At 66.7% G+C, this 24,411-nt stretch overlaps 1 protein-coding gene across 1 annotated transcript; it reads right to left on the reverse strand.

The window, feature by feature from the left end:
• Positions 1 to 5,371: 5,371 nt before the first annotated feature.
• LOC137546895 (ice nucleation protein-like) lies at positions 5,372 to 21,506 on the reverse strand. The gene is made up of 5 exons (XM_068269943.1): positions 21,229 to 21,506; positions 15,362 to 15,859; positions 13,634 to 14,479; positions 11,090 to 11,491; positions 5,372 to 5,432 (listed from the first exon to the last, which is right to left on the reverse strand). The coding sequence occupies exons 1-5, from the start codon at positions 21,504 to 21,506 to the stop codon at positions 5,372 to 5,374; spliced, it is 2,085 nt and encodes a 694-aa protein (XP_068126044.1).
• Positions 21,507 to 24,411: the final 2,905 nt, after the last annotated feature.

Genomic DNA, 24,411 nt, shown 5'->3' on the forward strand with positions numbered 1-24,411 from the left:
CCAGCATAATTTTTTCTATTTTTCAAAGTTCGCCTCCCCATTGAAGTCTATTGCGGTTCGTGAACTTTTCCGCGAACCGAACCTTCCGCGGAAGTTCGCGAACCGAAAATTGGAGGTTCGCGACATCTCTAATCAGCAGCAGTGGCCTGTGGCACCGTGGCGGGGGGAGCCAGCACCAGCTTGCTTCAGCCTCTTGAACTCCTCATGCTCAACAACATGTTTTTTGGCTAGATGGGTGATGAAGCTGCAGGTGCCATACTTGTAGGGGTCACAACCTCTGCTCATCTGTAGTTTGCACACATTGCATATGGCAAACTTGCTGTCCAATGAGGACAGAGCAAAAACGCCAGATTGGGGAGGTGAAGATTCCCCTGAGGCCTGAATGGGATGCTGCTGCTTTTCTCTCTGTGGTGGTTGGGGGCTGAGTGGTGCAGCTGGTGGTAACGGCAGAAGGATGTGGTGGGTCCCGCACAGTGGCGTAGCTAAGGAGCTGTGGGCCCCGATGCAAGTCTTACAATGGGGCCCCTCAAGCACTCTATACATAACAATTGATACGGCGCACCAAAACCTGCCAATGGTAACTACAGTGTCAGAGGAGCAAGAAGGGGATGGGGAACAGCTTGTTAATGATTACCACTATTAAAAGCTATCTATAGAAGTGATTATTATGAGCACAGGACCAATAGAGAGCTAATACTGTAGTTGAGGGAGGGCCCTTCGGGGCCCCTCTGGCCCAAGGGCCCCGATGCGGTTGCTACCGCTGCACCCCCTATTGCTACCCCCCTGGTCCCGCATTCCACGGCCACTGTCTGCAATGCTGATCCTTCGTGCCAAACCCACCGACGCATCCTCCTCCTCAGAGTCAGAGCTGTCATCCTCATCCTGTGGATAGTAGTCACGGTCCTTAATCCTATCATCAACATCATACCCCCCTCCTCAAAACCCAGAACATCCTCCTCAAACTTCTTGCGGCTAACAGCCCTGCGTTCAATTGTGGCGCCTGGAGCGAAAAGCTCGCTGACTGAGGGTAGGCTGCCCGCTGGGGTTGACACCTTCTGAGGGTGGCCGTAATGTTGCTCCCTGCCCTTTGCTGCCCCTCCCCCAGCTGCCGGTGCCAGCAGACATAGTACAACTTATACGTAAAGTCATGCATTTGCTGCCATCAGCAGGAAGAAGACGACATAGTTCCTGACATTACCCCCCCCCCCCCTTCCCTTTAGGAGCGGCCTCTGGACGCTCCTCACAAACCACAAAAGAATCTCAAGATCCAAAACAAGATTCTTCAGACTTGCCACTGCAGTGTCCAAGATGGGTGTCAAGGGGGATTCCCAGCAATAAGGCCATAAGCACCAATGCAAGGTGGAAACTGATACTTTAAAAGTAACTGGAAACTGTGCTGTAGCGGCAACTGGAAACTGTGCTGTAGGGGCAACTGGAAACTGTGCTGTAGAGGCAACTGGAAACTGTGCTGTAGAGGCAACTGGAAACTGTGCTGTAAAGGCAACTGTGGGCTGTGGACAGATAACTGGAAGCTGTGGAGAGTTAACTGGAGGCACTGGAAGCAGAGGCGTAGCTAGGGTTTTCAGCGCCCGGGGACAAAGACTATTAATACGCCCCCTAAGGTGAAGGGTCGTGACCAGATGTGGGCGTGGTTATGGGTGCTCCACATTTGGTCACGCCCCTTCAAATGTACATGGAGGTTAGCAGGCTCACGCTCACCCACCCTCCCTCAGTATGTACCTTCCAGCATGTTCCAAGACAAATTCAGCAATCATGAGCCCACCCCCATCAAGACAAATTCCGCAATCATGAGCAAACATGAGGCCCCCAACATGACCAACTCAGCAATCCTGAGGCCCCCAACAAGACAAATTTAGCAATCCTGAGGCCCCCAATAAGACAAATTCAGCAATCATGAGGCCCCTAACAAGACAAATTCAGCAATCATGAGGCCCCTAACAAGACAAATTCAGCGATCCTGAGGCCCCCAACAAATCATGAGGCCACCAACAAGACAAATTCAGTAACCATGAGGCCCCCAACAAGACAAATTCAGCAGTCATGAGGCACATAAATAGACAGCATTTCACATAAATGGGCAGAATGCCCCCTTAATATGGTAGACACCTCTCACCTGGCAGCAGTTCCCCAAAATACACTCAATCTGACAGCAGTGCTTCTCCAAAAATAGGTAGCCCCAGGTCTATAGGTGTCCCCAGAATAGGTGGCCAGCAGTATAGATGTCCCCAGAACAGGTAGCCAGGGGTAGAGATGTCCACAGAACAGGTAGCCAGGGGTATATGTGCCCAGTATATGTAGGCAGGGTTATGTGTCCCCAGTATATGTAGCCAGAGGTATATATGCCCAGTATATGTAGCCAGGGGTATATGTGCCCAGTATATATAGTCAGGGGTATATGTGCCCAGTATATGTAGCCAGGGGTATATGTGCCCAGTATATGTAGTCAGGGTTATATGTGCCCAGTAGTGTAGCCAGGGGTATAATATGTGCCCAGTATATGTAGTCAGGGTTATATGTGCCCAGTATATGTAGCCAGGGGTATAATATGTGCCCAGTATATATAGTCAGGGGTATATGTGCCCAGTATATGTAGCCAGGGGTATATATGCCCAGTATATGTAGCCAGTGGTATATGTGCCCAGTATATGTAGCCAGGGGTATATATGCCCAGTATATGTAGCCAGGGGTATATATGCCCAGTATATGTAGCCAGGGGTATATGTACCCAGTATATGTAGTTAGGGGTATATGTGCCCAATATATGTAGGCAGGGGTATATGTGCCCAGAGTAGGTAGCCAGGGGTATATGCCCAGTATATGTAGTTAGTGGTATATGTGCCCAATATATGTAGGCAGGGGTATATGTGCCCAGAGTAGGTAGCCAGGGGTATATGTACCCAGAGTAGGTAGCCAGGGGTATATGCCCAGTATATGTAGCCAGGGGTATATGTGCCCAATATATGTAGGCAGGGGTATATGTGCCCAGAGTAGGTAGCCAGGGGTATATGTGCCCAGAGTAGGTAGCCAGGGGTATATGCCCAGTATATGTAGTTAGGGGTATATGTGCCCAATATATGTAGGCAGGGGTATATGTGCCCAGAGTAGGTAGCCAGGGGTATATGTGCCCAGAGTAGGTAGCCAGTGGTATATGTGCCCAGAGTAGGTAGCCAGGGGTATATGCCCAGTATATGTAGTTAGGAGTATATGTGCCCAGTATATGTAGGCAGGGGTATATGTGCCCAGAGTAGGTAGCCAGGGGTATATGTGCCCAGAGTAGGTAGCCAGGGGTATATGTGCCCAGAGTAGGTAGCCAGCGGTATTTGCCCAGTATATGTAGTTAGGGGTATATGTGCCCAGTATATGTAGGCAGGGGTATATGTGCCCAGAGTAGGTAGCCAGGGGTATATGTGCCCAGAGTAGGTAGCCAGGGGTATATGTGCCCAGAGTAGGTAGCCAGGGGTATATGTGCCCAGTATATGTAGTTAGGGGTATATGTGCCCAGTATATGTAGCCAGGGGTATATGTGCCCAGTATATATAGTCAGGGGTATATGTGCCCAGTATATGTAGCCAGGGGTATATGTGCCCAGTATATGTAGTCAGGGTTATATGTGCCCAGTAGTGTAGCCAGGGGTATAATATGTGCCCAGTATATGTAGTCAGGGTTATATGTGCCCAGTATATGTAGCCAGGGGTATAATATGTGCCCAGTATATATAGTCAGGGGTATATGTGCCCAGTATATGTAGCCAGGGGTATATATGCCCAGTATATGTAGCCAGTGGTATATGTGCCCAGTATATGTAGCCAGGGGTATATATGCCCAGTATATGTAGCCAGGGGTATATATGCCCAGTATATGTAGCCAGGGGTATATGTACCCAGTATATGTAGTTAGGGGTATATGTGCCCAATATATGTAGGCAGGGGTATATGTGCCCAGAGTAGGTAGCCAGGGGTATATGCCCAGTATATGTAGTTAGTGGTATATGTGCCCAATATATGTAGGCAGGGGTATATGTGCCCAGAGTAGGTAGCCAGGGGTATATGTACCCAGAGTAGGTAGCCAGGGGTATATGCCCAGTATATGTAGCCAGGGGTATATGTGCCCAATATATGTAGGCAGGGGTATATGTGCCCAGAGTAGGTAGCCAGGGGTATATGTGCCCAGAGTAGGTAGCCAGGGGTATATGTAGTTAGGGGTATATGTGCCCAATATATATAGGCAGGGGTATATGTGCCCAGAGTAGGTAGCCAGGGGTATATGTGCCCAGAGTAGGTAGCCAGTGGTATATGTGCCCAGAGTAGGTAGCCAGGGGTATATGCCCAGTATATGTAGTTAGGAGTATATGTGCCCAGTATATGTAGGCAGGGGTATATGTGCCCAGAGTAGGTAGCCAGGGGTATATGTGCCCAGAGTAGGTAGCCAGGGGTATATGTGCCCAGAGTAGGTAGCCAGCGGTATTTGCCCAGTATATGTAGTTAGGGGTATATGTGCCCAGTATATGTAGGCAGGGGTATATGTGCCCAGAGTAGGTAGCCAGGGGTATATGTGCCCAGAGTAGGTAGCCAGGGGTATATGTGCCCAGAGTAGGTAGCCAGGGGTATATGTGCCCAGTATATGTAGTTAGGGGTATATGTGCCCAATATATGTAGGCAGGGGTATATGTGCCCAGAGTAGGTAGCCAGGGGTATATGTGCCCAGAGTAGGTAGCCAGGGGTATATGCCCAGTATATGTAGTTAGGGGTATATGTGCTCAATATATGTAGGCAGGGGTATATGTGCCCAGAGTAGGTAGCCAGGTCAGGTGTCCCCCTCCCCAGCAGGAGGGGAGCAGCGCAGAGAAGAGGAAGAGCTGCTCTCCCTCCCTCGCTCTCCCCTCCAATGTCCGGGTGGCTGGCAGCGGCGGGCGGAACTTACCTCTGTCTCGTCGCAGCGCCGGATGGATCTGCCACTACTCTGGTCTGGTCCAGACCAGAGCAGCGGCTGCGCACCCGAACTTCCGGCCGGCACTGGAGCGAGACGGAGGTGAGTTCCGCCTGCCGCTGCCAGCCACCCAGACATTGGAGGGGACAGCGAGGGAGGGAGAGCACCTAAGGTGAGGGAAGGAGGGGGGAGATGGCCCCCCTTCCCCACCGTCCGCACAGCTCTCCCTCTTCTTTGCGCTGCTCCCCTCACCCCCCGCAAAAAAAAAAAAAAAACGAAGCTCAGCTGGGCGCCCTTGGGGACCAGGCGCCCCGGGGCACTTGTCCTACCCCGACCCCCCCTAGCTCCGCGCCTGACTGGAAGCTGTGGGGAGTTAACTGGAGGCACTGGAAGCTGTGGAGAGTTAACTGGTTTCTGTAGAAGGTCAACTGGTGCTGGTAATGAGGTAGATAAAGTCCATAGGGTAGCAACAGGTATCTGAGGGACTGTGAATAGAAATTGGTAAAAAACTGTTGATAATTATGAAAGCTGTTGACACTGGCACAAAGGAGAGGACAAACCCAAAGCATGGAATTTAGGTGACCACTCGGTTTGCACCAGAGCGTCCTGCAAGAGTCGATGGTCTTTGCTACTGGTTGCCAGTGGCCACCAGGTTACAGTCCCTGAGCTTATCCCAAGGAGGACAGCAAAGAATATTTACTGTTGATGGAAACAAAACTAACTTGAGCAGAGTGAGATCTGGTTGCTCTACAGACAGACACTTTAAATTAACAGATCGGACCGTAAAAAGAGAACACTGGGCCTCAGGCTGAGCGGCTGGCTGGACCCCAGGCTGAGCGGCAGGCTGGACCCCTGGCTGAGCGACTGACTGGACCCCGGGCTGAGCGGCTGACTGGATCCCGGGCTGAGCGGCAGGCTGGACCCTGGGCTGAACGTCTGGCTGGACCCTGGGCTGAGCGTCTGGCTGGACCCCGGGCTGAGCGTCTGGCTGGACCCTGGGCTGAGCGTCTGGCTGGACCCTGGGCTGAGCGTCTGGCTGGACCCTGGGCTGAGCTGCTGGCTGGACCCTGGGCTGAGCTGCTAGCTGGTTCCTGGGCTGAGCGGCTGGCTGGACCCTGGGCTGGGCGTCTGGCTGGACCCTGGGCTGAGCGTCTGGCTGGACCCTGGGCTGCGCTGCTGGCTGGATCCTGGGCTGTGCTGCTGGCTGGACCCTGGGCTGAGCGGCTGGCTGGACCCTGGGCTGAGCTGCAGGCTGAGTGGCTGGCTGGACCCTGGGGTGAGCGGCTGGCTGGACCCTGGGCTGAGCGGCTGACTGGACCCTGGGCTGAGCGGCTGGCTGGACCCTGGGCTGAGCTGCTGGCTGGACCCTGGGCTGAGCGGCTGGCTGGACCCTGGGCTGAGCTGCAGGCTGAGTGGCTGGCTGGACCCTGGGCTGAGCGGCTGGCTGGACCCTGGGCTGAGCTGCAGGCTGAGTGGCTGGCTGGACCCTGGGCTGAGCGGCTGGCTGGACCCTGGGCTGTGCTGCTGGTTGGACCCTGGGCTGAGCGGCTGGCTGGACCCTGGGCTGAGCTGCAGGCTGAGTGGCTGGCTGGACCCTGGGCTGAGCGCCTGGCTGGACCCTGGGCTGAGCGGCTGGCTGGACCCTGGGCTGAGCGGCTGGCTGGACCCTAGGCTGAGCGTCTGGCTGGACCCTGGGCTGAGCGGCTGACTGGACCCTGGGCTGAGCGGCTGACTGGACCCTGGGCTGAGCGGCTGACTGGACCCTGGGCTGAGCGGCTGGCTGGACCCTGGGCTGAGCGGCTGGCTGGACCCTGGGCTGAGCGGCTGGCTGGACCCTGGGCTGAGCTGCAGGCTGAGTGGCTGGCTGGACCCTAGGCTGAGCGTCTGGCTGGACCCTGGGCTGAGCGGCTGACTGGACCCTGGGCTGAGCGGCTGACTGGACCCTGGGCTGAGCGGCTGACTGGACCCTGGGCTGAGCGGCTGGCTGGACCCTGGGCTGAGCGCCTGGCTGGACCCTGGGCTGAGCGTCTGGCTGGACCCTGGGCTGAGCGGCTGGCTGGACCATGGGCTGAGCGCCTGGCTGGACCCTGGGCTGAGCTGCAGGCTGAGTGGCTGGCTGGACCCTGGGCTGAGCGGCTGGCTGGACCCTGGGCTGAGCGGCTGGCTGGACCCTGGGCTGAGCTGCTGGCTGGACCCTGGGCTGAGCGCCTGGCTGGACCCTGGGCTGAGCGCCTGGCTGGACCCTGGGCTGAGCTGCTGGCTGGACCCTGGGCTGAGCTGCTGGCTGGACCCTGGGCTGAGCTGCAGGCTGAGTGGCTGGCTGGACCCTGGGCTGAGCGGCTGGCTGGATCCTGGGCTGAGCGCCTGGCTGGACCCTGGGCTGAGTGGCTGGCTGGACCTTGGGCTGAGCTGCAGGCTGAGCGGCTGGCTGGACACTGGGCTGAGCGGCAGGCTGGACCCTGGGCTGAGCTGCTGGCTGGACCCTGGGCTGAGCGGCTGGCTGGACCCTGGGCTGAGCTGCAGGCTGAGTGGCTGGCTGGACCCTGGGCTGAGCGGCTGGCTGGACCCTGGGCTGTGCTGCTGGTTGGACCCTGGGCTGAGCGGCTGGCTGGACCCTGGGCTGAGCTGCAGGCTGAGTGGCTGGCTGGACCCTGGGCTGAGCGCCTGGCTGGACCCTGGGCTGAGCGGCTGGCTGGACCCTGGGCTGAGCGGCTGGCTGGACCCTAGGCTGAGCGTCTGGCTGGACCCTGGGCTGAGCGGCTGACTGGACCCTGGGCTGAGCGGCTGACTGGACCCTGGGCTGAGCGGCTGACTGGACCCTGGGCTGAGCGGCTGGCTGGACCCTGGGCTGAGCGGCTGGCTGGACCCTGGGCTGAGCGGCTGGCTGGACCCTGGGCTGAGCTGCAGGCTGAGTGGCTGGCTGGACCCTAGGCTGAGCGTCTGGCTGGACCCTGGGCTGAGCGGCTGACTGGACCCTGGGCTGAGCGGCTGACTGGACCCTGGGCTGAGCGGCTGACTGGACCCTGGGCTGAGCGGCTGGCTGGACCCTGGGCTGAGCGCCTGGCTGGACCCTGGGCTGAGCGTCTGGCTGGACCCTGGGCTGAGCGGCTGGCTGGACCATGGGCTGAGCGCCTGGCTGGACCCTGGGCTGAGCTGCAGGCTGAGTGGCTGGCTGGACCCTGGGCTGAGCGGCTGGCTGGACCCTGGGCTGAGCGGCTGGCTGGACCCTGGGCTGAGCTGCTGGCTGGACCCTGGGCTGAGCGCCTGGCTGGACCCTGGGCTGAGCGCCTGGCTGGACCCTGGGCTGAGCTGCTGGCTGGACCCTGGGCTGAGCTGCTGGCTGGACCCTGGGCTGAGCTGCAGGCTGAGTGGCTGGCTGGACCCTGGGCTGAGCGGCTGGCTGGATCCTGGGCTGAGCGCCTGGCTGGACCCTGGGCTGAGTGGCTGGCTGGACCTTGGGCTGAGCTGCAGGCTGAGCGGCTGGCTGGACACTGGGCTGAGCGGCAGGCTGGACCCTGGGCTGAGCTGCTGGCTGGACCCTGGGCTGAGCGGCTGGCTGGACCCCGGGCTGAGCGGCAGGCTGAACCCCGGGCTGAGCGGCAGGCTGGACCCCGGGCTGAGCGGCAGGCTGGACCCCTGGCTGAGCGACTGACTGGACCCCGGGCTGAGCGGCTGACTGGATCCCGGGCTGAGCGGCTGGCTGGACCCTGGGCTGAGCGTCTGGCTGGACCCGGGGCTGAGCGTCTGGCTGGACCCCGGGCTGAGCGTCTGGCTGGACCCCGGGCTGAGCGTCTGGCTGGACCCCGGGCTGAGCGTCTGGCTGGACCCCGGGCTGAGCTGCTGGCTGGACCCCGGGCTGAGCTGCTGGCTGGACCCTGGGCTGAGCGGCTGGCTGGACCCTGGGCTGAGCGGCTGGCTGGACCCTGGGCTGAGCGGCTTGCTGGACCCTGGGCTGAGCGCCTGGCTGGACCCTGGGCTGAGCGCCTGGCTGGACCCTGGGCTGAGCGGCTGGCTGGACCCTAGGCTGAGCGTCTGGCTGGACCCTGGGCTGAGCGGCTGACTGGACCCTGGGCTGAGCGGCTGACTGGACCCTGGGCTGAGCGGCTGGCTGGACCCTGGGCTGAGCGGCTGGCTGGACCCTGGGCTGAGCGGCTGGCTGGACCCTGGGCTGAGCTGCAGGCTGAGTGGCTGGCTGGACCCTAGGCTGAGCGTCTGGCTGGACCCTGGGCTGAGCGGCTGACTGGACCCTGGGCTGAGCGGCTGACTGGACCCTGGGCTGAGCGGCTGACTGGACCCTGGGCTGAGCGGCTGGCTGGACCCTGGGCTGAGCGCCTGGCTGGACCCTGGGCTGAGCGTCTGGCTGGACCCTGGGCTGAGCGGCTGGCTGGACCATGGGCTGAGCGCCTGGCTGGACCCTGGGCTGAGCTGCAGGCTGAGTGGCTGGCTGGACCCTGGGCTGAGCGGCTGGCTGGACCCTGGGCTGAGCGGCTGGCTGGACCCTGGGCTGAGCTGCTGGCTGGACCCTGGGCTGAGCGCCTGGCTGGACCCTGGGCTGAGCGCCTGGCTGGACCCTGGGCTGAGCTGCTGGCTGGACCCTGGGCTGAGCTGCTGGCTGGACCCTGGGCTGAGCTGCAGGCTGAGTGGCTGGCTGGACCCTGGGCTGAGCGGCTGGCTGGACCCTGGGCTGAGCGCCTGGCTGGACCCTGGGCTGAGTGGCTGGCTGGACCCTGGGCTGAGCTGCAGGCTGAGCGGCTGGCTAGACACTGGGCTGAGCGGCAGGCTGGACCCTGGGCTGAGCTGCTGGCTGGACCCTGGGCTGAGCGGCTGGCTGGACCCTGGGCTGAGCGGCAGGCTGAACCCCGGGCTGAGCGGCAGGCTGGACCCCGGGCTGAGCGGCAGGCTGGACCCCTGGCTGAGCGACTGACTGGACCCCGGGCTGAGCGGCTGACTGGATCCCGGGCTGAGCGGCTGGCTGGACCCTGGGCTGAGCGTCTGGCTGGACCCGGGGCTGAGCGTCTGGCTGGACCCCGGGCTGAGCGTCTGGCTGGACCCCGGGCTGAGCGTCTGGCTGGACCCCGGGCTGAGCGTCTGGCTGGAACCCGGGCTGAGCTGCTGGCTGGACCCCGGGCTGAGCTGCTGGCTGGACCCTGGGCTGAGCGGCTGGCTGGACCCTGGGCTGAGCGGCTGGCTGGACCCTGGGCTGAGCGGCTGGCTGGACCCTGGGCTGAGCGCCTGGCTGGACCCTGGGCTGAGCGCCTGGCTGGACCCTGGGCTGAGCGGCTGACTGGACCCTGGGCTGAGCGGCTGACTGGACCCTGGGCTGAGCGGCTGGCTGGACCCTGGGCTGAGCGCCTGGCTGGACCCTGGGCTGAGCGTCTGGCTGGACCCTGGGCTGAGCGTCTGGCTGGACCCTGGGCTGAGCGGCTGGCTGGACCCTGGGCTGAGCGCCTGGCTGGACCCTGGGCTGAGCTGCAGGCTGAGTGGCTGGCTGGACCCTGGGCTGAGCGGCTGGCTGGACCCTGGGCTGAGCGCCTGGCTGGACCCTGGGCTGAGTGCCTGGCTGGACCCTGGGCTGAGCTGCTGGCTGGACCCTGGGCTGAGCTGCTGGCTGGACCCTGGGCTGAGCTGCAGGCTGAGTGGCTGGCTGGACCCTGGGCTGAGCGGCTGGCTGGACCCTGGGCTGAGCTCCTGGCTGGACCCTGGGCTGAGTGGCTGGCTGGACCCTGGGCTGAGCTGCAGGCTGAGTGGCTGGCTGGACCCTGGGCTGAGCGGCAGGCTGGACCCTGGGCTGAGCTGCTGGCTGGACCCTGGGCTGAGCGTCTGGCTGGACCCTGGGCTGAGCGGCTGGCTGGACCCTGGGCTGAGCTGCAAGCTGGACCCTGGGCTGAGCGTCTGGCTGGACCCTGGGCTGAGCGTCTGGCTGGACCCTGGGCTGAGCTGCAAGCTGGACCCGGGGCTGAGCGCCTGACTGGACCCCGGGCTGAGCGGCTGACTGGATCCCGGGCTGAGCGGCTGGCTGGACCCTGGGCTGAGCGTCTGGCTGGACCCTGGGCTGAGCGTCTGGCTGGACCCTGGGCTGAGCGTCTGGCTGGACCCTGGGCTGAGCGTCTGGCTGGACCCTGGGCTGAGCTGCAAGCTGGACCCTGGGCTGAGCGTCTGGCTGGACCCTGGGCTGAGCGGCAGGCTGGACCCTGGGCTGAGCTGCAAGCTGGACCCCGGGCTGAGCGACTGACTGTACCCCGGGCTGAGCGGCTGACTGGATCCCGGGCTGAGCGGCAGGCTGGACCCCGGGCTGAGCGTCTGGCTGGACCCCGGGCTGAGCGTCTGGCTGGACCCCGGGCTGAGCGTCTGGCTGGACCCCGGGCTGAGCGTCTGGCACGACCCCGGGCTGAGCGTCTGGCTGGACCCTGGGCTGAGCGTCTGGCTGGACCCTGGGCTGAGCTGCTGGCTGGACCCTGGGCTGAGCTGCTGGCTGGATCCTGGGCTGAGCTGCTGGCTGGACCCTGGGCTGAGCGGCTGGCTGGACCCTGGGCTGAGCGTCTGGCTGGACCCGGGGCTGAGCGTCTGGCTGGACCCCGGGCTGAGCGTCTGGCTGGACCCCGGGCTGAGCGTCTGGCTGGACCCCGGGCTGAGCGTCTGGCTGGACCCCGGGCTGAGCTGCTGGCTGGACCCCGGATTGAGCTGCTGGCTGGACCCCGGGCTGAGCGGCTGGCTGGACCCCGGGCTGAGCGGCTGGCTGGACCCTGGGCTGAGCGGCTGGCTGGACCCTGGGCTGAGCGCCTGGCTGGACCCTGGGCTGAGCGGCTGACTGGACCCTGGGCTAAACGGCTGACTGGACCCTGGGCTGAGCGGCTGGCTGGACCCTGGGCTGAGCGCCTGGCTGGACCCTGGGCTGAGCGTCTGGCTGGACCCTGGGCTGAGCGTCTGGCTGGACCCTGGGCTGAGCGGCTGGCTGGACCCTGGGCTGAGCGCCTGGCTGGACCCTGGGCTGAGCTGCAGGCTGAGTGGCTGGCTGGACCCTGGGCTGAGCGGCTGGCTGGACCCTCGGCTGAGCGCCTGGCTGGACCCTGGGCTGAGTGCCTGGCTGGACCCTGGGCTGAGCTGCTGGCTGGACCCTGGGCTGAGCGTCTGGCTGGACCCTGGGCTGAGCTGCAAGCTGGACCCTGGGCTGAGCGTCTGGCTGGACCCTGGGCTGAGCGGCAGGCTGGACCCTGGGCTGAGCTGCAAGCTGGACCCCGGGCTGAGCGACTGACTGTACCCCGGGCTGAGCGGCTGACTGGATCCCGGGCTGAGCGGCAGGCTGGACCCCGGGCTGAGCGTCTGGCTGGACCCCGGGCTGAGCGTCTGGCTGGACCCCGGGCTGAGCGTCTGGCTGGACCCCGGGCTGAGCGTCTGGCACGACCCCGGGCTGAGCGTCTGGCTGGACCCTGGGCTGAGCGTCTGGCTGGACCCTGGGCTGAGCTGCTGGCTGGACCCTGGGCTGAGCTGCTGGCTGGATCCTGGGCTGAGCTGCTGGCTGGACCCTGGGCTGAGCGGCTGGCTGGACCCTGGGCTGAGCGTCTGGCTGGACCCGGGGCTGAGCGTCTGGCTGGACCCCGGGCTGAGCGTCTGGCTGGACCCCGGGCTGAGCGTCTGGCTGGACCCCGGGCTGAGCGTCTGGCTGGACCCCGGGCTGAGCTGCTGGCTGGACCCCGGATTGAGCTGCTGGCTGGACCCCGGGCTGAGCGGCTGGCTGGACCCCGGGCTGAGCGGCTGGCTGGACCCTGGGCTGAGCGGCTGGCTGGACCCTGGGCTGAGCGCCTGGCTGGACCCTGGGCTGAGCGGCTGACTGGACCCTGGGCTGAGCGGCTGACTGGACCCTGGGCTGAGCGGCTGGCTGGACCCTGGGCTGAGCGCCTGGCTGGACCCTGGGCTGAGCGTCTGGCTGGACCCTGGGCTGAGCGTCTGGCTGGACCCTGGGCTGAGCGGCTGGCTGGACCCTGGGCTGAGCGCCTGGCTGGACCCTGGGCTGAGCTGCAGGCTGAGTGGCTGGCTGGACCCTGGGCTGAGCGGCTGGCTGGACCCTGGGCTGAGCGCCTGGCTGGACCCTGGGCTGAGTGCCTGGCTGGACCCTGGGCTGAGCTGCTGGCTGGACCCTGGGCTGAGCTGCTGGCTGGACCCTGGGCTGAGCTGCAGGCTGAGTGGCTGGCTGGACCCTGGGCTGAGCGGCTGGCTGGACCCTGGGCTGAGCTCCTGGCTGGACCCTGGGCTGAGTGGCTGGCTGGACCCTGGGCTGAGCTGCAGGCTGAGTGGCTGGCTGGACCCTGGGCTGAGCGGCAGGCTGGACCCTGGGCTGAGCTGCTGGCTGGACCCTGGGCTGAGCGGCTGGCTGGACCCTGGGCTGAGCGGCTGGCTGGACCCTGGGCTGAGCGGCTGGATGGACCCTGGGCTGAGCGGCAGGCTGAACCCCGGGCTGAGCGGCAGGCTGGACCCCGGGCTGAGCGGCAGGCTGGACCCCTGGCTGAGCGACTGACTGGACCCCGGGCTGAGCGGCTGACTGGATCCCGGGCTGAGCGGCTGGCTGGACCCTGGGCTGAGCGTCTGGCTGGACCCTGGGCTGAGCGTCTGGCTGGACCCTGGGCTGAGCGTCTGGCTGGACCCTGGGCTGAGCGTCTGGCTGGACCCTGGGCTGAGCTGCAAGCTGGACCCTGGGCTGAGCGTCTGGCTGGACCCTGGGCTGAGCGTCTGGCTGGACCCTGGGCTGAGCTGCAAGCTGGACCCGGGGCTGAGCGCCTGACTGGACCCCGGGCTGAGCGGCTGACTGGATCCCGGGCTGAGCGGCTGGCTGGACCCTGGGCTGAGCGTCTGGCTGGACCCTGGGCTGAGCGTCTGGCTGGACCCTGGGCTGAGCGTCTGGCTGGACCCTGGTCTGAGCTGCAAGCTGGACCCTGGGCTGAGCGTCTGGCTGGACCCTGGGCTGAGCGGCAGGCTGGACCCTGGGCTGAGCTGCAAGCTGGACCCCGGGCTGAGCGACTGACTGGACCCTGGGCTGAGCGGCTGACTGGATCCCGGGCTGAGCGGCAGGCTGGACCCCGGGCTGAGCGTCTGGCTGGACCCCGGGCTGAGCGTCTGGCTGGACCCCGGGCTGAGCGTCTGGCTGGACCCCGGGCTGAGCGTCTGGCACGACCCCGGGCTGAGCGTCTGGCTGGACCCTGGGCTGAGCGTCTGGCTGGACCCTGGGCTGAGCTGCTGGCTGGACCCTGGGCTGAGCTGCTGGCTGGATCCTGGGCTGAGCTGCTGGCTGGACCCTGGGCTGAGCGTCTGGCTGGACCCTGGGCTGAGCGTCTGGCTGGACCCTGGGCTGAGCGTCTGGCTGGACCCTGGGCTGCGCTGCTGGCTGGATCCTGGGCTGTGCTGCTGGCTGGATCCTGGGCTGTGCTGCTGGCTGGACCCTGGGCTGAGCGGCTGGCTGGACCCTGGGCTGAGCTGCAGGCTGAGTAACTGGCTGGACCCTGGGCTGAGCGCCTGGCTGGACCCTGGGCTGAGCGGCTGGCTGGACCCGGGGCTGAGCGGCTGGCTGGACCCTGGGCTGAGCGGCTGACTGGACCCTGGGCTGAGCGGCTGACTGGACCCTGGGCTGAGCGGCTGGCTGGACCCTGGGCTGAGCGGCTGGCTGGACCCTGGGCTGAGCGGCTGGCTGGACCCTGGGCTGAGCGGCTGGCTGGACCCTGGGCTGAGCATCTGGCTGGACCCTGGGCTGAGCGGCTGGCTGGACCGTGGGCTGAGCGGCTGGCTGGACCCTGGGCTGAGCTCCTGGCTGGACCCTGGGCTGAGCGGCTAGCTGGACCCTGGGCTGAGCTGCAGGCTGAGTGGCTGGCTGGATCCTGGGCTGTGCTGCTGGCTGGACCCTGGGCTGAGCGGCTGGCTGGACCCTGGGCTGAGCTGCAGGCTGAGTGGCTGGCTGGACCCTGGGCTGAGCGCCTGGCTGGACCCTGGGTTGAGCGGCTGGCTGGACCCTGGGCTGAGCGGCTGGCTGGACCCTGGGCTGAGCGGCTGACTGGACCCTGGGCTGAGCGGCTGGCTGGACCCTGGGCTGAGCGGCTGGCTGGATCCTGGGCTGAGCGGCTGGCTGGACCCTGGGCTGAGCGGCTGGCTGGACCCTGGGCTGAGCTGCAGGCTGAGTGGCTGGCTGGACCCTGGGCTGAGCGGCTGGCTGGACCCTGGGCTGAGCGGCAGGCTGGACACTGGGCTGAGCTGTAGGCTGGACCCTGGGCTGAGCGGCAGGCTGGACCCCGGGCTGAGCGGCTGGCTGGACCCTGGGCTGAGCTGCAAGCTGGATCCTGGGCTGAGCGGCTGGCTGGACCCTCGGCTGAGCGGCTGGCTGGACCCTGGGCTGAGTGGCTGGCTGGACCCTGGGCTGAGCGTCTGGCTGGACCCTGGGCTGAGCTGCAAGCTGGACCCTGGGCTGAGCTGCAAGCTGGACCCTGGGCTGAGCTGCAGGCTGGACCCCGGGCTGAGCGGCAGGCTGGACCCCGGGCTGAGCGTCTGGCTGGACCCTGGGCTGAGCGTCTGGCTGGACCCCGGGCTGAGCGTCTGGCTGGACCCCGGGCTGAGCGTCTGGCTGGACCCCGGGCTGAGCGGCTGGCTGGACCCTGGGATGAGCTGCTGGATGGATCCTGGGCTGAGCTGCTGGCTGGACCCTGGACTGAGCGTCTGGCTGGACCCTGGGCTGAGCGTCTGGCTGCATCCTGGGCTGAGCTGCTGGCTGGACCCTGGGCTGAGCTGCTGGCTGGATCCTGGGCTGAGCTGCTGGCTGGACCCTGGGCTGAGCGTCTGGCTGGACCCTGGGCTGAGCGTCTGGCTGGACCCTGGGCTGCGCTGCTGGCTGGATCCTGGGCTGTGCTGCTGGCTGGATCCTGGGCTGTGCTGCTGGCTTTACCCTGGGCTGAGCGGCTGGCTGGACCCTGGGCTGAGCTGCAGGCTGAGTGGCTGGCTGGACCCTGGGCTGAGCGGCTGGCTGGACCCTGGGCTGAGCTGCTGGCTGGACCCTGGGCTGAGCGGCAGGCTGAACCCTGGGCTGAGCGGCAGGCTGGACCCCGGGCTGGGCGGCAGGCTGGACCCCTGGCTGAGCGACTGACTGGACCCCGGGCTGAGCGGCTGACTGGATCCCGGGCTGAGCGTCTGGCTGGACCCCGGGCTGAGCGTCTGGCTGGACCCGGGGCTGAGCGTCTGGCTGGACCCCGGGCTGAGCGTCTGGCTGGACCCCGGGCTGAGCGTCTGGCTGGACCCCGGGCTGAGCGTCTGGCTGGACCCCGGGCTGAGCTGCTGGCTGGACCCTGGGCTGAGCTGCTGGCTGGATCCTGGGCTGAGCTGCTGGCTGGACCCTGGGCTGAGCGTCTGGCTGGACCCTGGGCTGAGCGGCTGGCTGGACCCTGGGCTGAGCGGCTGGCTGGACCCTGGGCTGAGCGTCTGGCTGGACCCTGGGCTGAGCGGCTGGCTGGACCTTGGGGTGAGCTGCAAGCTGGACCCTGGGCTGAGCGGCTGGCTGGACCCTGGGCTGAGCGGCTGGCTGGACCCTGGGCTGAGCGGCTGAGCGGACCCTGGGCTGAGCGGCTGGCTGGACCCTGGGCTGAGCGCCTGGCTGGACCCTGGGCTGAGCGCCTGGCTGGACCCTGGGCTGAGCGGCTGACTGGACCCTGGGCTGAGCGGCTGACTGGACCCTGGGCTGAGCGGCTGGCTGGACCCTGGGCTGAGCGCCTGGCTGGACCCTGGGCTGAGCGTCTGGCTGGACCCTGGGCTGAGCGTCTGGCTGGACCCTGGGCTGAGCGGCTGGCTGGACCATGGGCTGAGCGCCTGGCTGGACCCTGGGCTGAGCTGCAGGCTGAGTGGCTGGCTGGACCCTGGGCTGAGCGGCTGGCTGGACCCTGGGCTGAGCGCCTGGCTGGACCCTGGGCTGAGCGCCTGGCTGGACCCTGGGCTGAGCTGCTGGCTGGACCCTGGGCTGAGCTGCTGGCTGGATCCTGGGCTGAGCTGCTGGCTGGACCCTGGGCTGAGCGTCTGGCTGGACCCTGGGCTGAGCGGCTGGCTGGACCCTGGGCTGAGCGGCTGGCTGGACCCTGGGCTGAGCGTCTGGCTGGACCCTGGGCTGAGCGGCTGGCTGGACCTTGGGGTGAGCTGCAAGCTGGACCCTGGGCTGAGCGGCTGGCTGGACCCTGGGCTGAGCGGCTGGCTGGACCCTGGGCTGAGCGGCTGGCTGGACCCCGGGCTGAGCGGCTGGCTGGACCCCGGGCTGAGCGCCTGGCTGGACCCTGGGCTGAGCGCCTGGCTGGACCCTGGGCTGAGCGGCTGGCTGGACCCTGGGCTGAGCGGCTGACTGGACCCTGGGCTGAGCGGCTGGCTGGACCCTGGGCTGAGCGCCTGGCTGGACCCTGGGCTGAGCGGCTGACTGGACCCTGGGCTGAGCGGCTGACTGGACCCTGGGCTGAGCGGCTGGCTGGACCCTGGGCTGAGCGCCTGGCTGGACCCTGGGCTGAGCGTCTGGCTGGACCCTGGGCTGAGCGGCTGGCTGGACCATGGGCTGAGCGCCTGGCTGGACCCTGGGCTGAGCTGCAGGCTGAGTGGCTGGCTGGACCCTGGGCTGAGCTGCTGGCTGGATCCTGGGCTGAGCTGCTGGCTGGACCCTGGGCTGAGCGTCTGGCTGGACCCTGGGCTGAGCGTCTGGCTGGACCCTGGGCTGCGCTGCTGGCTGGATCCTGGGCTGTGCTGCTGGCTGGATCCTGGGCTGTGCTGCTGGCTTTACCCTGGGCTGAGCGGCTGGCTGGACCCTGGGCTGAGCTGCAGGCTGAGTGGCTGGCTGGACCCTGGGCTGAGCGGCTGGCTGGACCCTGGGCTGAGCTGCTGGCTGGACCCTGGGCTGAGCGGCAGGCTGAACCCTGGGCTGAGCGGCAGGCTGGACCCCGGGCTGGGCGGCAGGCTGGACCCCTGGCTGAGCGACTGACTGGACCCCGGGCTGAGCGGCTGACTGGATCCCGGGCTGAGCGTCTGGCTGGACCCCGGGCTGAGCGTCTGGCTGGACCCGGGGCTGAGCGTCTGGCTGGACCCCGGGCTGAGCGTCTGGCTGGACCCCGGGCTGAGCGTCTGGCTGGACCCCGGGCTGAGCGTCTGGCTGGACCCCGGGCTGAGCTGCTGGCTGGACCCTGGGCTGAGCTGCTGGCTGGATCCTGGGCTGAGCTGCTGGCTGGACCCTGGGCTGAGCGTCTGGCTGGACCCTGGGCTGAGCGGCTGGCTGGACCCTGGGCTGAGCGGCTGGCTGGACCCTGGGCTGAGCGTCTGGCTGGACCCTGGGCTGAGCGGCTGGCTGGACCTTGGGGTGAGCTGCAAGCTGGACCCTGGGCTGAGCGGCTGGCTGGACCCTGGGCTGAGCGGCTGGCTGGACCCTGGGCTGAGCGGCTGAGCGGACCCTGGGCTGAGCGGCTGGCTGGACCCTGGGCTGAGCGCCTGGCTGGACCCTGGGCTGAGCGCCTGGCTGGACCCTGGGCTGAGCGGCTGACTGGACCCTGGGCTGAGCGGCTGACTGGACCCTGGGCTGAGCGGCTGGCTGGACCCTGGGCTGAGCGCCTGGCTGGACCCTGGGCTGAGCGTCTGGCTGGACCCTGGGCTGAGCGTCTGGCTGGACCCTGGGCTGAGCGGCTGGCTGGACCATGGGCTGAGCGCCTGGCTGGACCCTGGGCTGAGCTGCAGGCTGAGTGGCTGGCTGGACCCTGAGCTGAGCGGCTGGCTGGACCCTGGGCTGAGCGCCTGGCTGGACCCTGGGCTGAGCGCCTGGCTGGACCCTGGGCTGAGCTGCTGGCTGGACCCTGGGCTGAGCTGCTGGCTGGATCCTGGGCTGAGCTGCTGGCTGGACCCTGGGCTGAGCGTCTGGCTGGACCCTGGGCTGAGCGGCTGGCTGGACCCTGGGCTGAGCGGCTGGCTGGACCCTGGGCTGAGCGTCTGGCTGGACCCTGGGCTGAGCGGCTGGCTGGACCTTGGGGTGAGCTGCAAGCTGGACCCTGGGCTGAGCGGCTGGCTGGACCCTGGGCTGAGCGGCTGGCTGGACCCTGGGCTGAGCGGCTGGCTGGACCCCGGGCTGAGCGGCTGGCTGGACCCCGGGCTGAGCGCCTGGCTGGACCCTGGGCTGAGCGCCTGGCTGGACCCTGGGCTGAGCGGCTGGCTGGACCCTGGGCTGAGCGGCTGACTGGACCCTGGGCTGAGCGGCTGGCTGGACCCTGGGCTGAGCGCCTGGCTGGACCCTGGGCTGAGCGGCTGACTGGACCCTGGGCTGAGCGGCTGACTGGACCCTGGGCTGAGCGGCTGGCTGGACCCTGGGCTGAGCGCCTGGCTGGACCCTGGGCTGAGCGTCTGGCTGGACCCTGGGCTGAGCGGCTGGCTGGACCATGGGCTGAGCGCCTGGCTGGACCCTGGGCTGAGCTGCAGGCTGAGTGGCTGGCTGGACCCTGGGCTGAGCGGCTGGCTGGACCCTGGGCTGAGCGCCTGGCTGGACCGTGGGCTGAGCGTCTGGCTGGACCCCGGGCTGAGCTGCTGGCTGGACCCTGGGCTGAGCTGCTGGCTGGATCCTGGGCTGAGCTGCTGGCTGGACCCTGGGCTGAGCGTCTGGCTGGACCTTGGGCTGAGCGGCTGGCTGGACCCTGGGCTGAGCGGCTGGCTGGACCCTGGGCTGAGCGTCTGGCTGGACCCTGGGCTGAGCGGCTGGCTGGACCTTGGGGTGAGCTGCAAGCTGGACCCTGGGCTGAGCGGCTGGCTGGACCCTGGGCTGAGCGGCTGGCTGGACCCTGGGCTGAGCGGCTGGCTGGACCCTGGGCTGAGCGTCTGGCTGGACCCTGGGCTGAGCGCCTGGCTGGACCCTGGGCTGAGCGCCTGGCTGGACCCTGGGCTGAGCGGCTGGCTGGACCCTGGGCTGAGCGGCTGACTGGACCCTGGGCTGAGCGGCTGGCTGGACCCTGGGCTGAGCGCCTGGCTGGACCCTGGGCTGAGCGTCTGGCTGGACCCTGGGCTGAGCGTCTGGCTGGACCCTGGGCTGAGCGGCTGGCTGGACCATGGGCTGAGCGCCTGGCTGGACCCTGGGCTGAGCTGCAGGCTGAGTGGCTGGCTGGACCCTGGGCTGAGCGGCTGGCTGGACCCTGGGCTGAGCGCCTGGCTGGACCCTGGGCTGAGCGCCTGGCTGGACCCTGGGCTGAGCTGCTGGCTGGACCCTGGGCTGAGCGTCTGGCTGGACCCTGGGCTGAGCGTCTGGCTGGACCCTGGGCTGCGCTGCTGGCTGGATCCTGGGCTGTGCTGCTGGCTGGATCCTGGGCTGTGCTGCTGGCTGGACCCTGGGCTGAGCGGCTGGCTGGACCCTGGGCTGAGCTGCAGGCTGAGTGGCTGGCTGGACCCTGGGCTGAGCGCCTGGCTGGACCCTGGGCTGAGCGGCTGGCTTGACCCTGGGCTGAGCGGCTGGCTGGACCCTGGGCTGAGCGGCTGGCTGGACCCTGGGCTGAGCGGCTGACTGGACCCTGGGCTGAGCGGCTGGCTGGACCCTGGGCTGAGCGGCTGGCTGGACCCTGGCTGAGCGGCTGGCTGGACCCTGGGCTGAGCGGCTGGCTGGACCGTGGGCTGAGCGGCTGGCTGGACCCTGGGCTGAGCGCCTGGCTGGACCCTGGGCTGAGCGGCTGGCTGGACCCTGGGCTGAGCTGCAGGCTGAGTGGCTGGCTGGATCCTGGGCTGTGCTGCTGGCTGGACCCTGGGCTGAGCGGCTGGCTGGACCCTGGGCTGAGCTGCAGGCTGAGCGGCTGGCTGGACCCTGGGCTGAGCGCCTGGCTGGACCCTGGGTTGAGCGGCTGGCTGGACCCTGGGCTGAGCGGCTGGCTGGACCCTGGGCTGAGCGGCTGACTGGACCCTGGGCTGAGCGGCTGGCTGGACCCTGGGCTGAGTGGCTGGCTGGACCCTGGGCTGAGCAGCTGGCTGGACCCTGGGCTGAGCGGCTGGCTGGACCCTGGGCTGAGCTGCAGGCTGAGTGGCTGGCTGGACCCTGGGCTGAGCGGCTGGCTGGACCCTGGGCTGAGTGGCAGGCTGGACCCTGGGCTGAGCTGTAGGCTGGACCCTAGGCTGAGCGGCAGGCTGGACCCCGGGCTGAGCGGCTGGCTGGACCCTGGGCTGAGCTGCAAGCTGGACCCTGGGCTGAGCTGTAGGCTGGACCCTGGGCTGAGCGGCTGGCTGGACCCTGGGCTGAGTGGCTGGCTGGACCCTGGGTTGAGCGTCTGGCTGGACCCTGGGCTGAGCTGCAAGCTGGACCCTGGGCTGAGCTGCAAGCTGGACCCTGGGCTGAGCGGCAGGATGGACCCCGGGCAGAGCTGCAGGCTGGACCCCGGGCTGAGCGTCTGGCTGGACCCCGGGCTGAGCGTCTGGCAGGACCCCGGGCTGAGCGTCTGGCTGGACCCCGGGCTGAGCGTCTGGCTGGACCCCGGGCTGAGCGGCTGGCTGGACCCCGGGCTGAGCTGCTGGCTGGATCCTGGGCTGAGCTGCTGGCTGGACCCTGGGCTGAGCATCTGGCTGGACCCTGGGCTGAGCGTCTGGCTGGACCCTGGGCTGCGCTGCTGGCTGGACCCTGGGCTGAGCGGCTGGCTTGACCCTGGGCTGAGCGGCTGGCTGGACCCTGGGCTGAGCGGCTGGCTGGACCCTGGGCTGAGCGGCTGGCTGGACCCTGGGCCGAGCGGCTGGCTGGACCCTGGGCCGAGCGTTTGGCTGGACCCTGGGCCGAGCGGCTGGCTGGACCGTGGGCCGAGCGGCTGGCTGGACCGTGGGCTGAGCGGCTGGCTGGACCCTGGGCTGAGCGGCTGGCTGGACCCTGGGCTGAGCGGCTGGCTGGACCCTGGGCTGAGCTGCAGGCTGAGTGGCTGGCTGGACCCTGGGCTGAGCGGCTGGCTGGACCCTGGGCTGAGCGGCAGGCTGGACCCTGGGCTGAGCTGTAGGCTGGACCCTGGGCTGAGCGGCAGGCTGGACCCCGGGCTGAGCGGCTGGCTGGACCCTGGGCTGAGCTGCAAGCTGGACCCTGGGCTGAGCGGCTGGTTGGACCCTGGGCTGAGCTGCTGGCTGGACCCTGGGCTGAGCGGCAGGCTGGACCGTGGGCTGAGCGGCTGGCTGGACCCTGGGCTGAGCGGCTGACTGGACCCTGGGCTGAGCGGCTGGCTGGACCCTGGGCTGAGCGGCTGACTGGACCCTGGGCTGAGCGGCTGGCTGGACCGTGGGCTGAGCGGCTGGCTGGACCCTGGGCTGAGCGGCTGGCTGGACCCTGGGCTGAGCGGCTGGCTGGACCCTGGGCTGAGCTGCAGGCTGAGTGGCTGGCTGGACCCTGGGCTGAGCGGCTGGCTGGACCCTGGGCTGAGCGGCAGGCTGGACCCTGGGCTGAGCTGTAGGCTGGACCCTGGGCTGAGCGGCTGGCTGGACCCTGGGCTGAGCTGCAATCTGGATCCTGGGCTGAGCGGCTGGCTGGACCCTGGGCTGAGCGGCTGGCTGGACCCTGGGCTGAGCGCCTGGCTGGACCCTGGGTTGAGCGGCTGGCTTGACCCTGGGCTGAGCGGCTGGCTGGACCCTGGGCTGAGCGCCTGACTGGACCCTGGGCTGAGCGGCTGGCTGGACCCTGGGCTGAGCGGCTGGCTTGACCCTGGGCTGAGCGGCTGGCTGGACCCTGGGCTGAGCGGCTGGCTGGACCCTGGGCTGAGCGGCTGGCTGGACCCTGGGCTGAGCGATTGGCTGGACCCTGGGCCGAGCGGCTGGCTGGACCGTGGGCCGAGCGGCTGGCTGGACCGTGGGCCGAGCGGCTGGCTGGACCCTGGGCCGAGCGCCTGGCTGGACCCTGGGCTAAGCGGCTGGCTGGACCCTGGGCTGAGCTGCTGGCTGGACCCTGGGCTGAGCGGCAGGCTGGACCGTGGGCTGAGCGGCTGGCTGGACCCTGGGCTGAGCGGCTGACTGGACCCTGGGCTGAGCGGCTGGCTGGACCGTGGGCTGAGCGGCTGGCTGGATCCTGGGCTGAGCGGCTGGCTGGACCCTGGGCTGAGCGGCTGGCTGGACCCTGGGCTGAGCTGCAGGCTGAGTGGCTGGCTGGACCCTGGGCTGAGCGGCTGGCTGGACCCTGGGCTGAGCTGTAGGCTGGACCCTGGGCTGAGCGGCAGGCTGGACCCCGGGCTGAGCGGCTGGCTGGACCCTGGGCTGAGCTGCAAGCTGGATCCTGGGCTGAGCGGCTGGCTGGACCCTGGGCTGAGCGGCTGGCTGGACCCTGGGCTGAGTGGCTGGCTGGACCCTGGGCTGAGCGTCTGGCTGGACCCTGGGCTGAGCTGCAAGCTGGACCCTGGGCTGAGCTGCAAGCTGGACCCTGGGCTGAGCTGCAGGCTGGACCCCGGGCTGAGCGGCAGGCTGGACCCCGGGCTGAGCGGCAGACTGGACCCTGGGCTGAGCTGTAGGCTGGACCCTGGGCTGCGCGGCAGGCTGGACCCTGGGCTGAGCGGCTGGCTGGACCCTGGGCTGAGCGTCTGGCTGGACCCTGGGCTGAACTGTAGGCTGGACCCTGGGCTGAGCGTCTGGCTGGACCCTGGGCTGAGTGGCTGGCTGGACCCTGGGCTGAGCGGCTGGCTGGACCCCGGGCTGAGCGGCTGGCTGGACCCTTGGCTGAGCGGCTGACTGGACCCTGGGCTGAGCTGTAGGCTGGACCCTGGGCTGAGCGTCTGGCTGGACCCTGGGCTGAGCTGTAGGCTGGACCCTGGGCTGAGCGGCAGGCTGGACCCTGGGCTGAGCTGTAGGCTGGACCCTGGGCTGAGCGGCAGGCTGGACCCTGGGCTGAGCGGCTGGCTGGACCCTGGGCTGAGCTGCAAGCTGGATCCTGGGCTGAGCGGCTGGCTGGACCCTGGGCTGAGCTGCAAGCTGGACCCTGGGTCGAACAGTAACTAAAAACATCTTTTTAAATTGGCCAGGAGTATTTAAATTTTCCGGTGTCCAACTGGAAGCAAATGGGTTTTCTGTAATCTGGCTAGAAGCAGAGGAATTTTCCTCAGTCTGACTGAGAGCATAAATATTGTCTACAAGCCGGCTTGAATCACACATCTCTACTGCAATCTGACTGGATGCACACAGATTGCTTATAACCTGGCTGGGATCACACACATCTACTGCAATATGACTGGATACATACAGATTGCTTGCAGCCTGGCTGGGATCACACACTTCTACTGCAATCTGACTGGATGCATACAGATTGCTTGCAGCCTGGCTGGGATCACACACATCTACTGCAATCTGACTGAAAACACATACATTTTCTGCTATCTGATTGGGAACATACAAGGTTTTAGGAAACTGTACCAGAGTCTGTGCGGGCTGCACTCCAGTCTGTGCGGGCTGCACTCCAGTCTGTGCGGGCTGTACTCCAGTCTGTGCGGGCTGTACCACAGCTTGTGCCGA

Source organism: Hyperolius riggenbachi, chromosome 1, assembly GCF_040937935.1.
Source record: "Hyperolius riggenbachi isolate aHypRig1 chromosome 1, aHypRig1.pri, whole genome shotgun sequence".
NCBI classification, from domain to species: Eukaryota; Metazoa; Chordata; class Amphibia; order Anura; family Hyperoliidae; genus Hyperolius; species Hyperolius riggenbachi.